Here is a 15,902-nt window from a genome sequence, read left to right on the forward strand (position 1 = left end):
TAAACCGCTTATTACGAAAAATTTATTTGTTCAAATACTTTTCCAGCAGATATTTTTTTGTATCATATTTGTTAGATTTTGACTTAATTAATGCAAGTTAAAAAAGATTATGTTTCGCAATGATCGCAAAAAAACCAATGATTTATCGTTGATCTTCCTTTTTCGTTTCCCTGTTCAATTACCTTGAGAAAAATGAGACCTTGTGCGTGTTGTGTAACCAGAAGAAATAAACAGAATCGTTTGTGAATCATTGGGCTTTATGCAGCAAACTTCAAGAATTGTGATAATGAACTTACTCGCCAGTGAAGGCCACCGATATGAACCACTAGAAGCAGAAGAAACGAGTAGCTTTCAAGTAAGGAATAACATAGCGGTCACTCATAGGTTCTCTTTGCCAACGCAATGTGTTGTGGTAGTGTTTAAAATAAGCTAAACATTGCCTGCGCCTACTTTTCTTTCCCATTCTCTTCCACTAAAATGTATTATAACAAACGGTTGTGCATCAGCTTTTTATAGTTGTTTACAAAGTTGTGTTCTGTGACGCTCATGTAAAAGTATGTTTAGTTACAATGAAGGGATCAGACATCTTAAATAAACGTAACACGTTGAGGTATTATGTTGGTTAAGTGAAAAAAAAATGATTCAAGAGAAAACAAACTAACAAGGTGGTTTGCAAAACTGTTTTTCAGCTTGTTTGAAGTAACCTTCGATGTCAGGATTTTCGACGTCAATCATAAATAATCTGTCGTCATCACCCGTGATGTCTCGGAACTCCTCCATGACAAGTTGCTTGCTGCGTGACGTCAGTGCTATGACGTTGGTCTGTAAAAAGGATAAATAAAAAACTGACTTACGTTGTCAACAACAAGTTTTTTTTTCTGATGATTTGGTTTGGGGAGTAGTTTATCTTCTCATCAATTACAAATTGGTTGACTTAGTTTCGTTCGTCTGTAGCTAAATTTGTGTTAATTTAGAACAGCTAAACATGGAAGTTTTTGTAAAAAACTGCTGAAGTTTTTGTAAAAATGAAATCCCAACTAAACATGGACGCTGCTGGTTAAGTTAAAATGTAAGACGAAAGTTAAGTTTATTTTTTGGGATTGGTTCGGGGTGACGTCACACTCGGTCTCATTTGTGCAGCTATTCACCAAAGTTCGGGCCTGAAACGGGCTTGGTTAGAAAATCAGCTTTGGTCTGGATTTCGGGCTTATAATGTCAGGTTAGTTTCCAGTTTCGGGCTATGTTGTTTCGAGTGTCATGTCTTCCTTCATAAATTAGACACATTTTTGGATATAAATGCCATGGTATGTTCCTGTACTTACAGAGTAACCAAGCTCTCTTGCTCGTTTAGCTGGTTCTTTGACGTCGTCATTAGAATTGCTATCAGTAATTACTGTCAAAGCTTTTGGTACTTCCAGCCCTCTAGCTCCAGCTTGAATTGAGTAAAAATGATTCAAGGCGTGTTGAATTGCTGCTCCCGTATTCACCAAGCCATCCTCTGTCGATTTGAAGAAGGATTATTTAAAAATATTTACACTTCGTATCTGTCATTATGCACCAATTGTCCCCTCCACTTTGTAGTTGCCGACTTGGTGGTTATTTTAGTGCAATTATGTTGCTATGCTTTCTTTTACCGAAATAAAACTATAATAAAACTAACAAAAAGGGAAATAAAACTAACTTAACTCCAAAAATGGGAGATATTTTCTCGCAAAATACATCTTGAATCAAAGTTGTAAGTCGGGCCGGCCTTACGCCACTATTCGTGTCCGTAATGTTTTTTAAATATAAATCCTTGAAGTAGTTAATTGTTGGACTTAACCTAATGCCTTATAGCGCTAAAACGTCATGTTTAAACGACTGTCTATTCGTTTCCATTGTGTATGTTTTTTTTAATTATAGGCCTGTCAAAACGAGTCGGGTTCGGACTCGTATATCGGGCCTGCTTACAACTCTGCTTAAAATGTTACCAGTGTTCATCGGCACCAGCCTTGTCGTTAGTAACCCAGTTAAAACGGCCACGTCTCCCTGGTATTCGTTAAAGAAATGCTGGGATGATAACAGAGGGCTTCCACTATAGTAAAATCCGGCGAACAAAGCGGAGTCAAGTCCAATTGCTACGCGTCTGAAACAGTAACTTAATTAAGGCTAAACAATAGGACAGTTACAAAGTCCTGCATGAGCTAATTTATACACAAAACAAAACAAATGTAACAAACTATTTAGACAAAACCTATAGTTTGAGCTTGAGACAAAATAACAAACCGGAGATATACAGATTTATAACTTGGTTTTTGCTTAAAAATTTGTACCTTTCTAAGATTGCACAAAAACGGTTTTACATTCTTTAAAATTTAAATCATTGCACATTTTTTGGGCTGGTGTAAAAGTATTTTTGTTGGAAATTGAATGTATTTTTACCTTGCAGATTGTGCAATGAGATACATAACAGTTCGGAAGCTTTCGTTGTTGGAAGTGTGATAAAGAAGCACTGAGTCGTAGACAAAGTATGGTGGACAGGGTTCTGTGTGAATAAATGTACAGAAATTTTAAACCGGAGTTCTAAACCTGGGTCTGGCAATCGCGTAACAGAAGGGAAGCATTGACATGAATATAAGCATTTGCTTCTTAATTAATCATTGACGTTAAATGAACATTTGTTTATCTGGTAAATTATAAGATCCACTGAATAGGTATGTTCATTTTACTACATAAAGCACTGGAGATTCAGCGCAAATACAATGGTGCCTAAACTGTATTAATTATAACTACAAGATCCGAAATACTTAGAAAATCAGTGAGAAAGTATTTAATTTCCATGTACTAAATTAACCCAAGTTGAAAACCTCTAGTCTGTTTCTGGTATAGCTTAGTTTGCGTAACAAGCTAAGACAAACCACTTTAGCCAACAAACACAGCTTAGGGGGCATTGTCTAACATTTGTCCTGTATCATCTGAACTGAACTTGTTTGAAACATTTTTTCTTTTCTGGTATCTTACTTGCGCAACAGGGTAAAGGCCTCGACCATGATCCAGTTTTCAAACATGTTGTGGTGTCGAAATCAGCAGGGTAAACTTGGTATGGCTCTTCGTCACACGTTACTTTGCAAACAGAACCAGCCCTATGATCGTCACTGCATGATAAAGAGACGTGGGGAGTTGTTGGAATTGCAGGGCAACCTGACCAAGAGAAATTAAGTGTCAAGTAATGACATACAATTGAGTAAAAAGTTTTAAAGTGTAATGCCCTAACTAAGTATGTATAAGTATAAATGAATGACATTCAGGTAAGGTACGAATAAATATCGAGTCACTATTTAAGTTATAAACTGAAAAGATTAAGTTCACGTACGATTTCTGCATTAAGTAAACTATACTGTACATGATTTACAGTTTCTAGTATTTGAAATGGAAACAAGTCGAGGCATTTGGAAAAACTTCAGGATATTCGTAAACAAGGATGCATAACCAACTAAAATAACAAACTACAGTGTACGAATTTGAATGATAGATCAATGTATTGGCTGAAGTTAGCATCAAAACAAGGCCCAAACCTTGCGTCCTTATGCAAGTCTGTGTGGCAGTGTTGCAGGCGTCACCATGACAACAACACGTACATCGTGAGTTGGGTTGATCATCGTTACAAGCAGATGAATACTCGTCCTGTGCTGAGTTCTGGTAAACAAGTAAATTGGCGATTTATGAGTTTAGGCGGTTGGATTGGAATCTAAACACATGTGCACGTTTTTGACCTGATTTTCATTTCTCTTGCATGTAACATCTTCCTTGCAGCCTTTTACGACGAAAACGTTTTTGTCCACACGTCTTACTATCGTTTGACATACGTCCTGTTTTCGAAATGACAAAGATTAGTTATATTTTTCACCAAAAGCGACATGCTTATACCCAACAAACTCCAAAACATAAAAGTTTGGCGTCATCTGCGATAAAAATTAATGCAGAAATGCAATTATATAAGCTACGGATGATCATCATACGTTTTATTTTGTTTTGATTATACAGTTGCAACGAAAAGACCGTAGAAACAAACAGATAACGTCGTTGTCGCTAAACTAACAAACTTATGAATGTGAAACACTGACGTTATTTCCTGTACACGTTGCCAGTTTTCCGTGTTTTGCACAATCTTCGGGGCTGTCCATTTCAGTGCAGGTCCAACACTCCAAACCTTAAAACATCAATAAGAAAACATTGTAGCAGGCCTTATTTTGACACGACATAGAACTATTTCAACAGGTAATTAAGTAGAAGTTCTATTTGAGTTAGAAAGTGAATTAGGCAATGGAGTCCTTTTTTACCATCAAGTGTTTTATTGTGAAAAGTTTTTTTTGGTTTGAAGTTGGTAAAACAGCTATAAGAGTTTGTGTCAGTCAATGTTTTGAAACTACCTCGTACCGCATAGCATCTTTGTTCTGTTGTTTAACCGTGATGTGACTGTTGTTCGTTATTAGTGGTAGTTAATATTAATGAATATAAGCTTGCATTGAATATACACAACAATAATACTACTTAAGTTGTCTTGTACCTATGAAGCATGTCAACCTTCTTACCTGCAACTTGCCAGATCATCAACAAGGCAACAAGAACTCTGCACAATTCCATAGTTGACAATTTAACTCCTACTGTATACTGTAAACAGATGTGCTCGCCTTTAAGTAGTCTCGACTTGTATGAAAGACACGTTTTCGGTGTAAATCGGAAGCGTTTTGCGACTGGAACGTGTTTCACTTTACAACGTGATTTGCAAAATTAACCTCGTTTCAAGGAACAGTAACAAACTGACCTGATCATGTCGGGTTTTCGTGCTCTTTCGCATAAACATCGGACAAACGAACAGCAAATGGCCGGGATTTTTCTCTGCTTTACGAGGGATTTTCGTGCATTCGAGTCGATGGACCGATAATTTAATCAGTCTAAAAATACTTAAGGGATTTTGTTCAGTGGCCGGTAATCTATTTTGGGCTCTGAAAACTTTTATTGAATCATCAGTTTCCTTTTATAAATCAGATTTAACAGAAACATGAAATGGTTAACTTTCTGTTTTTTGTTGTTGATTAATTTGTCTGTCATATTTTACTTGTTTCTTGGCCCCAACTTATTATATTTTTCTCCGTCTATATATAGAATTTTAACAGGTCAGATTTGACATAGGCTGTAACGTCAATCTTGTTCTTAGAAGTTGCTTTAAAGAGGTTCGTGTACAAATCAGTGATGAAAGGAACCACTGACTTATTAACCCCTTAGTTTAGAGTTTATTTGCGTGTGGTAATTGAGGATTAGTTTTCATGCCGACCTACAAATATATACAATTTGCAAACTTGTAGCGACAGTAAAAACGAAGAATACACTGTCAGTTGATGACTTTATGAATCAATGATATATTGCTTACATACATGGTTAATTTGCTGTTGGATTAATTGGTTAAAATATGAAACAAAATTTATCATTACATCCTTTAAGCGTTTGAAAAAACATGTTTAAATGTTCAAAACCAGTTTAGTCACATCTGAGTTTCATGTTCACAGCTTTCAAGGCTTCATCCGACCCTTTCCACGGGTCCCAGACAATTTTATCCCACGACTTTGTGCTGCGGCCCCACGGAGCGTTCAGACTAGCGCGAAAACAGGATTTGTACCAAAAAGCCCCAGAGTTGTGCCGAAAGACACAATGATCATCAGCCCTGCGTTTTTTTGTTTTTTTTTCATTTGAAGCTTTTGCAGAGCGATTGGGCCTTAATCTAAAGCAAACTCTTTTAAACCTAATCTTTTTTGTTGCTAAAAGGCTTGAAACGGGCCCTATTCAGGTAGAGCACTGGCCCTTATTAAATAAAATAGTGAAGACTTTTTTGCGCTATTAGAACACAGCAGGGGTTTTGCCCACATACTTGTGTAGCTTGTCAATTTACTAGATACGAAAGGAACTGTTTAAAGCGTTTTTCTGTCCAGGTACTGGCCTAGAAGGTAGACGACACGCTTTTTTGATACGCACCACTAAGAACTTCGAAACCTAAACGCCTTGAAACAGGCCCCTTGTTAAGGTAGAACACTTGCTGTCATTGAAAGAAACCATTTTACGCTTTAAGAACACACCAAAGCTTACTTCTGTATTTGATCAGCAATATAACTTAATTCTCAGTCCCTCCTTTGACACCCTTTTCCCCCTTCAAACCAATTGGACCCATTTTTCCCGGCTGACCAGCGCCCCCCTTCTCACCTCTTTGACCCCCGAGCTGACCTGGCGTGACTGTTACGTCATCGCCACAAACAGGAACGGTGACGTAACTGCAACTTTGGCCCTTTACTGTCAAAGGTTGCAACAGGCAAAGTAATATAAACCACATCTCTTCTGGTTTTGTTTCAAAGTGTAAAAACAATTACACAATCAACTAATATATGACTACTGTTTTGTAATACTAACAGGCAACAAGTCAAAGCGTTTCGTTCTCAGCTTTCGCCAAACTATCGATTTACTTCATTTAACCACGTTCTTTATCTTATATATTTCATACAACAAGGAAGTCGATACAAAAGCATCAAGCCAATAAATGATATGTAAGCTGTCGACAGTGCACACTGCTTCGAAGGACTATAATAGACTCATCAGTGCAGGAAGCCAAAAAAGTGCCTTACACACACAGCGTGGATTTTGACTGTCAGAATTAAAAAGAGAATTTCTTTACTTAACCGCGACATGCTGTTTTGACGAACACCAGAGCAAATAAAATACCATGGTGCTTCTGGCGCTGCAAACATTAACACACAATTAAGAAAATAAAAAAGACACACGACAATGAACCTGCCATTGAAACAAAATGCCTTTTAGGTACTCATATGTGTAAATCAACTCCTTCCAATGGTTTTCAATTACTTTGTTTACCAACGTTTAAGTGGTGCAGTGAGATACAGATTGTCAAATTGAAGTGTTTGCAATTCTATCAAGTTGTTTTTCTGAGGATTGCAGAACAAAAGGCATTGCATGATCATTCATGTACAAAGTAATGCATGGCTGCTAGTACGACTTTGGCCACGTAGGACTCCTCTTTTTCGTGAGCAAGAAACGAAAATTATATAAAACGTTGGAACGTTCAAATTACAACGGCAGTGACCTCAGCGTGCGTTTGGCCATTCCTAAACCTGTACTGATCATTAGGGTGGAATATGGTTCCAAAGTTCACAATGTCAGTATTATATTATATTTAACAACTTAACTTTGGCAGCGCTGGACCAAAGTGGTTTTGCAGAAGTAGCACAGAATCAACACCAACGATGTTATCATCAGGTTCAGTGACGCCTGAAAGTCTTATGAGTTCTCTGTTTGTGTGCAAAAGTGTGATGTTCTTTGTATGAAAAGTTGCACTGGCCGAGATCTGTTTAATGTTCAACTACGGTCGTACACTCAGACAGGATAGGCGGTTTTGACTTACACGAAATAGTTGCTTTTTAACAAAGTCGTAAGGCCATCCGAATGACATGAATGAATAAAGCTTCACCGCGTCAATTAACGGCAGAAAACAAGCTGTGAAACGACTGATGAATGAACACAGTGGTATCAATTAGGGCCACATGTTGTTGAAATTAAGAAGTATTTGGCTTAGGTCCACTTATATTTGAGCTGTACGTTTTAGGTTGTTTAATAATGTTTTGATAAACAACGCTGTTTTTAACACAAAGGCGTATCGAAGGAATGTCGAAGATGGTAAATAAACTAATTTTTTTAGTGAGTTTACTTGTGTTAACAGAATGTAAAAGTGAAAAACGTGATGTTCTCAAAATTGTAAACTTTACACGTTTTGGAGGGGAAAAGGTTATTGCAAAAAATGTTGTATGTAAGATAAGTGTTAAAGAAACTGGTATAAAATTGGATGTGTATACACAAAAAAACAAGTTGTATTTGGTAACATTGATGATTCCCTGAGTATCCTTCCAAATGTTTTGTTCGGTTACAACGCTTAAAATGATGACGCGTGATCTTTTGAAAAAGTGTTCACACACGGTTCAAATAACGTATCAGTTCGAGTCCCATTCATCGTGACGACACTGAATAGGCGTAGAACAATGGGGTTTGTGTTAATGGAAAATATAGTTGTGTTGGTGTAATAAAAGTAGAGTAAAGTTAGGTCCTGTACAGAGGGTAATTGTGATTTATTACAGTAGAAATGAAAACCTGCTTTAAAATGTAACGCAAACTATTGATAACCCAAGTTGTACTTTATTCTGGTCGCACAGCGCCGTACTTTGCCTTAGTTGATATGCAACTAAAAAAATCATTTTTGGTTAAAAGGTAACTAGAAAACCGTCACATTTTCGAACAGTTTCTTTAGGTTTTTAACATACAAAAAAACGGGTTACTCACGTCGTTGTTGTGTAAGTTCAGGGTTTCGACTTTCAGCTAGCTAATAACATTTGCATGTACGTCAATATAGGTGTAGTATAGGAAGTAATTTGTAACGGAAACGCCATGGGTGATGTCTCTACCCCAGAGGAAAAGACTTTAATAAAAGGATCCAAATCCAAAAGAGAGAGCTGGAATAAATCATGGGACTTTGTACTTGCACTTCTCGGTGGTTCAATAGGACTCGGTAATGTGTGGAGATTTCCATATCTCTGCTTCAAGAATGGTGGGGGTAAGTGGGAGTTTGCACAGTTCATGAGTTTCTGTCGACTTGTAATGTAATAAGTTTCAATTTTTTTATGTTGAATGAAGCATGCTTTCCAAAAAATAAACAAGGTGAAACCATTTGAGTTCTAGCACATCTGACATTTTAACCAAGTCGACCAAATTAAGGTACACTGGCGTTGAAGCCTAAAGCATACTGACATAATGCTGTTTATGTGAGAATGGTGACCCTGTAGCAGACTTGGGAAAGGAAAAATATCTGATACTTTTTAGTCTTTATTTATCTATCAATGCAAAAATAAAGTGGTGTTTAAAATACGAGAATAGCCTCGCATTATATTTAGTACATAGAAATGCAAGTGTTGTTTTATGGATTTATAGGAGCTTTTCTGTTTCCTTACCTTTTCTTTGTCATGGTGTTGGGGGTTCCCATGGTGATGATGGAGACTTCAATCGGACAAAGAGTCAGACGTGGAATTGTGCAAAGCTGGGAGATCGTGCCTGTATTCAAAGGTAAAACATAAATGTGATCAAATGATCAAAGCCATTACTAGTGGGTTTATAGATCCTATTATAGCCTCACGATTTATCGCAAGGTGGCTGTCTTAAATAAGTTTTGCCATAACATTCCATTTTGGCCTGGTGTGATTTGATAATTAGATAATTCCAGTTTGTTTAAATCCGACCACAGAACTGATTAAAATGGTATGTGGAAGAACGGCATTCAATAAGATCAGGTAGCACTTCAAGTAAGCCCTTTAACCGTCTCTTCACGTTTGTGTATATACTGTTGGTAGGTTTTGTTATAAGCTGGGCAGGCCCTTTGTCGCAATGGCGCTTCTTTTAGCAGTCGTGCTGGTTTCAAACATTTGTCTGATGTGTCGAAAACCTGAGTTGCGTCGCTCGCGAGTGAAACATCGGAAGCGTCAACGAATCAACAGAAACCAATAACCTGTGTGTAGTAAAATTGTTTAGCAACCAATTAAGAGCGGTCGGATTTAGATTACAAGATGTGCAAAAATCTACAGGTCTGGCGGTCGCCCAAATTGTGGTCAATTTTCATTGCAATGTTTGCTACGCGGTGATCATGGCGTGGTGTTTCAAGTATTTTCAAGTCAGCTTTATGTCTCCACTGCCCTGGTCGACTTGTGAAAACCCGTGGAACACAGACCGCTGCGTTACGGCCAAAGCTTCGACCAATTCTACCCCAACTGAGAATTTTGATACCGGTGCGATCTCACACATGGTAAACGGTTTCCATAATGCGACAACTGCCTTAGAAGTGACCTCGTCAGCCACGGAGTATTGGTTGTGAGTAAAATCTGGTATAATAGTTTTTCACTCTATGTGACACCGGTAAGGAAAGATTATCCTAATCCACAAATGGTAAGCCCACCTACCAACTATTAAAGTCTATGGCTATCTATTTCAAGCGAAACACGATCCTTTGATTTTTAATCAATTTGGACTTTTGACTCTTACTTATTCACACATACTGACAAAAATGAAACTTTACCAGATTATAGTGGGTATTCATATACGTTTGGCAACATACTGTGATGACAAAACAACAGTAAATCATAGTAAAATAACCAAAGGGCCAAAACTTTGGTAGTCCATGGTAGCCTTATAGCAAATCTCCACAGCTTTAAGTGTGTTTATTTCCAGCCGTGGAATATTAGACGTGTCGCCAGCAATCGAGGTTTCTGGCAGTTTTCGTCCAGATCTCGTAATTTGCCTCATAGCGGTTTGGATCCTGGCTTATTTGGCAACGTTTAAGGGCATCAAGTGGACGGCTAAGGTGCTCTAATTCACAAGTTTTTATTTTGCGTAATAACTTGTCTTGATCTAACAAAGACTGATATAGTAATGTTTTTTTTCCTCATTAGATTGTATACGTGACAGCCACCTTGCCTTTGCTGCTTATTTTGGTGATCCTGGTTCGTGGCCTAACACTTGAGGGCGCAACACTCGGCCTTAGATATTATGTCATCCCTGACGTGACAAAAATCATGAAACCAGAGGTAAACAGGTTGTTGAAGTTGTTGTAGAAATATGAATAAAGCGGAAAAAATAGCAAAATCAAGAGAGCTTTTGCCCTTTTTTTTCTACGCGAGGTTTCCGTGCTCGCTGAGTTCACCTTAGGACATCGGTGTTACGTAACTACGGCTACTGTCAAATTCCACGACTCTTATATCGACAGTTTAAAAGGGTTGGCTTAAGAAGTACAGTATTATTACAAACTTCAAAATCCTAAATGCGTATATCCGTTTCGTGGTATTACTCCCATGGTTAATTACTGTTGACGCTTCAAAATAACTGCAACCAGACAAACAACGACATACCATTCCAAAACGCACAGCGTTAGTTGTAAAAACAACAGTTTTGTATCACAATTTCAACAAAAAAATGATTTCTACAAAACAGCAATTTCTCAACTTATTATTCACTACACAGGTATGGGTTGCGGCTGCAACGCAAGTTCTTTATTCTTTTACCGTGGGTTTCGGGACTTTGACAACTTTGGGAAGCTACAACAGTTACCACCACAACTTCTGGAGGTTTGTAAAGCAGTACTCCATCATTGTTAGTGTGTGTTTTGCATTGAAAGCAACTGGGGGTAAATGTAAGATACTTGGCGGGACATAAGATGCTTAATTTAGCAGGATTAGTATTTAAACTTAAAAATTGGCCAAACTTTACCAGTACGATTTCTGAACGTTGATAAAGCGAAATTTCAGTGTTAATTGGTATATTTGTTTGTTTGCATTCAAGCATAGGTTACCAAACTGAAGTAAAAGACATGTTTGGCGGCAATAAAATGTTCATTATGGCAGAATCAGTATCTTAAAGAAGTTTGGCACGGGATGTTAATCCTTCGAAAGCTGGGGTGTACATAAAAGTAAGGGATAGAAAACTTTTGATTTAACCTACGGCTCGTGGTGGCGACAGCATACTATTTTCTTCCGGCACAACAAGACAGACGCAGTTCAAAAGGCCATATTAGGTTACTATGTAAGGCAGTGTTTGCGGCTCAACTCATAATAGTGAAAACCTTTTAACACTTAAGATTGTTCTGACACATTCGTAGTGAGTCATTCCAATAGATACTTCAGTGCAAAACTTTGGAAACGAGGACTTTAACGTTTTCCCCAGCTCCGTGGCTTTTTTGAAAAGCAGTGGTGTAAAAAAAACCACAGGAAAGCACGTTCCAACTTTAGCAGGCGTGTGCAAAATCCCTGTAAGTAGAATAACAGCTGAATTGCTAACCGCCACACGATAAAGTCAGCTAAACAAACATCCTCGAGGAAGTCCTCATTGCAGCTGTTGTTTTGCATACACTACACAGCATGTTTTTGCGTTTTTAACATGCAAATATCCAAAAGGATATTGGTAATGCATAAAGGGGTTGTCCTTTAAAGTAATATGCTTTACTGTGAAACGTATTGACATGAGCCAATTCATCACCAATGGTACCACAAATACTGATTTCTAATGTAACTATACAAGTTTAAGAACAAACAAACAACTACTGCAGTTATTGTTTCAGAGATGCAACCGTTTTCTCAATATTCAACGCCATGACGAGTTTTGTTAGTGGTTTAGCTGTATTCTCTACACTTGGATTTATGGCAAACTATCAGGTATTTAGGTCAAAAACACAAAAGTTAGACTTAAACATTGTTCTGTTCGAAAAAAAAACGTTAAAATGGTGTGTAAGATCTTTTAGACTACCGTTCTTATTGCTGACTGACTCCTGCAAGGAAATCACCATGGAAAATTTTCACAAAACTGTCACAAAAAATCAGCTTTGTGGTCGCTACACATTTCAGTTTTAAAATACCCTAAATTGTATGTCGCAAAATATATACAGTATTGCCAATAAAATATTTACAGAACACCACAGTGGAGAAGGTTGCAAGTTCAGGGCCAGGGCTTGTTTTCATTGCCTACCCAGAAGCATTGTCACTCTTACCACTACCACAACTGTGGAGCACCGTGTTCTTTCTCATGATTATTTTTATCGGTTTCGACTCAATGGTAAGGACTTTGGCAAACGTGTTATTGAGAAAAACATTACGAAAAGCACAAACATCAGAAAACCGAAGCAATGTTTTCCAAATACAAAAAAAAAACTAGGCGCTGAAACAACCATCTTTTTAGTTTATCGCGCAAGAAGTCATAACGGCAATCTTGTTTGACAACGTTCCAGCTTTACGAAAGAGAAAGGAACTCTACCATGCCATTGTGTGCTTCATATTCGGATGTGCTGGACTCTCAATGGTCACACAGGTAAGATAGCCTACACCCATTTTTGAGGTGAAATACATAGCTAATGTTTCAGCAGACTTAACCCAAAAGACCAATGGCGTTAGCGGATACAATGGCACAAGGGAAGAGACAAAAATATGATGGCATGTTTAATTTTAAAAGCAGTAAAAATTCAAGATATGACATTTTTTTCTGATGAAGGCGTCTTGTATGGGACGTCGAAACGTCGATTTTAGTTAAGTCAAGTAAAATTTTCTCTGCAGCATAGTCACTTTCTCATCACAGTTCCATTGTTAAACATTACGTAAATAGCAAGGACACATAGGTTACATAGTCAACTGTCCTGACAAAAATTCTATGATGGCATGTTTAACTTGACAAGAGATTGCATAATCCAGTGGTTCCTAACCAGGGGGAATTCCCCACTAGGGGAGAATTTCGTAATTTGTAGGGGGGATTTGCGTCACAATATTAATCTTTTACTGGTTGTCTGTGCTATGTAGTTTGTTGCATTTGCCATATATGAGCTGAGAAAAAGAAATTTCTCATATAATCGACATCAGAGTTTAAATTCTGTTTTAAGAATTACATTAAAATGTTAATGTAAACGATATTTTAGCAAACTAAATTTGTAGGGGGAGGGGGGAATTATATTTAAATATCGACAAAAAGGGGTGCACAGGACAAAAAAGGTGGGGAATCACTAGCCTAATCATTGAATTTCTTTGTTACACACTCTAAATAAAAACATATACATAACTATATGCGTTAGTAATTGTTTAGTTTCACTTTCTTTTATCATAGGGTGGAGTATACGTGTTTGAGATATACAACAATTACGGAACAGCGGGCTGGTGTATGTTCCTTATTGCTGGAACCGAATGTGTGGCAATTGCTTGGGTGTTCGGCTTCGAGCGTTACTGGGTGGAAATAAAGAATATGATCGGGAAACAAAGAGGGAAATATTGGCTGCTGGTGTCTTGGAAATTTGTAGCGCCTATTATATGCATTGTAAGTAATGTGGTTTTGGTAGGGGATGCGTACTAGTCATAAACAGATGAATTCGGTTAATCGCGTATTCCGTTTAGTTGCTTATTAATTGTGAAACCGTAGACTATTACTTGTTAAGAAAGTCGTCTGGTAATAAACTAAGGAAGTTGACAATGCGATTAACCGGATTCGCCTGCAGTATATTATAATATTTATCTGAAGAAAAAGTTTGAGATGTCAATAATGTATCACTTTAAAGAGGGGTAAAATGTTAAGAATCTCTGGTTGCAGAGAATTAATCCAAAACATACCCACATTTTTAATAGAACAAGTTTGTCGAGTACATATTGTTTCAGGACTTGCATTTACCAATTAAATCAACGCTTCTGTTTATAGATAATAGCGGGATACTACGTGACAATGCATAAACCACTACGTTATCGGGACTATGTATATCCACCATGGGCACAAACTATCGCCCATCTAATGAGCTTCAGTTCAGTTATAATGATCCCGGCATATGCGATCTACAGCACTTACACCACGTGGAAGAACGGAGGAAGTTTTCGAAAGGTAAGACAAGGTTTCGATGTCTTAATGCTTTGAATTACAAGTCACTCGATTGAAAACAATCACAAGGTTTTGGATAAATACGTTTTAAGTTCAATAAGAAAACATCCTTAAAATCATATATGTGCATAATTAGTATTACGTTTCTTCTACAAACACTTTATGTGCAACATTCATTTACCGTTTTGACAAACAATTTACGCATCAAGCAACTAACCCCGCTAGTCGTGAGAACAAGTTCAGTCACGAACGATTTTCACGAAATGAAACACTCAAGCGTTGTTGTTGGATAAAATATAAATAAACTTTAATTTTGTGTTGCAGTTGCTGGGACAACCACCTACGGAAATTGTCAAGGAAGGGGAGCCTATGGTCGACATATCTACGTCTGTGTAATATTTCATTCTATGAAAAGAAGCAAGTGTATATTTTTAATTGCTCTTGCGCCGCACTGTGTGTGTGTGTTTTGGAGCGGGCCATTTGTTAGTTCCGAAAATTGTTATTGCATTGGGTAGATTTTACTGTAATGTAGCAAATTGTAGTAACATGTGTTTTCTTACATTAAGAAAATACGTTTGGCACATTGTCCTTTTTTACTAGGATCAAATTTTATTGCACCAAGTAATAACTTCCATGAAGCACAAAGTCAAGTTTAAAATTGTTCATGTGACATTTTTGTGAACAAAATGTACACGACTTTTAATAGAGACCATCAAGTGAAAAAAATTTCATATCTACGGTTGTGGACGCAGCACGTTTTGTTTCGTATTTCTAACCATATTTTATTCCCAGCGCAGAATTTGAGAGCTTTTTTTGAGCTCTGGCATTATTACTAACCAAAGTAAATACTGTTGCACGTCTATGTTAGCTGCATTACGAGATAAATACTGGCTGAAACAAAATGTGTAAAATAAAAAAGAAGTCAATTGCGTCACATCCTGGCAGCAACCGGAAATATTTTTTTGCCCTACTTACCATATTGTGTCAGGGCTGGCGTTTGTTTATTTCGCTTAATTCATTTTACTGCGGCTTAAAGCGGATGCATGGGGCCATTAATTAAAAACTCGTTAGAAACACTGTGCACGGAATTGAAAGAAGTTTAATCCAAAAAATAAATGCCAGAGAGATTGTGTATACAGAATACAGCTTTGTGCGGACGTTTCAATAAGCGATGTTATGATCAACTGTGCAGGTTGTCGGTTGGACAAAAACTGGCAAATCTTATGTACTCGTGTAAGAGCATCAAGTCAATAGATGATAAGCTGCAGACAGTGCACGCTGTTTCGACCAACAAGGTCTCATCAGTATAGCTGGTAACGAGAAGTAGTCCGTATTGGCTAATGTAGCCATCCAACGGGACTCCAGTTTGTTGGGAGTAACATGCTAGAAAGCAATGTCTCACCTATTCTGTTTGATGCCACAACTTATGTATT

The 15,902-nt window shown here is 37.5% G+C and overlaps 2 protein-coding genes across 2 annotated transcripts; one reads left to right on the forward strand and one right to left on the reverse strand.

Moving 5' to 3' along the window:
- Window positions 1-236: 236 nt before the first annotated feature.
- LOC145220215 (uncharacterized) lies at window positions 237-4,928 on the reverse strand. Its single transcript, XM_080087490.1, has 9 exons — window positions 4,572-4,928; window positions 4,104-4,189; window positions 3,753-3,848; window positions 3,555-3,675; window positions 3,001-3,180; window positions 2,422-2,524; window positions 1,971-2,125; window positions 1,323-1,498; window positions 237-822 (listed from the first exon to the last, which is right to left on the reverse strand). The coding sequence occupies exons 1-9, from the start codon at window positions 4,621-4,623 to the stop codon at window positions 658-660; spliced, it is 1,134 nt and encodes a 377-aa protein (XP_079943616.1). The 5' UTR covers window positions 4,624-4,928; the 3' UTR covers window positions 237-657.
- Window positions 4,929-8,440: 3,512 nt separating this feature from the next.
- Window positions 8,441-15,403, forward strand: LOC145219955 (sodium- and chloride-dependent betaine transporter-like). The gene is made up of 12 exons (XM_080087251.1): window positions 8,441-8,644; window positions 9,019-9,150; window positions 9,666-9,948; window positions 10,291-10,438; window positions 10,527-10,661; window positions 11,095-11,198; window positions 12,188-12,281; window positions 12,535-12,678; window positions 12,802-12,930; window positions 13,714-13,920; window positions 14,296-14,472; window positions 14,794-15,403. Exons 1-12 carry the CDS (start codon window positions 8,479-8,481, stop codon window positions 14,863-14,865), a joined length of 1,791 nt encoding a protein of 596 aa, XP_079943377.1. The 5' UTR covers window positions 8,441-8,478; the 3' UTR covers window positions 14,866-15,403.
- Window positions 15,404-15,902: the final 499 nt, after the last annotated feature.

Source organism: Phallusia mammillata, chromosome 3 (assembly GCF_965637545.1).
Source record: "Phallusia mammillata chromosome 3, kaPhaMamm4.hap1.1, whole genome shotgun sequence".
Classification (NCBI taxonomy): Eukaryota; Metazoa; Chordata; class Ascidiacea; order Phlebobranchia; family Ascidiidae; genus Phallusia; species Phallusia mammillata.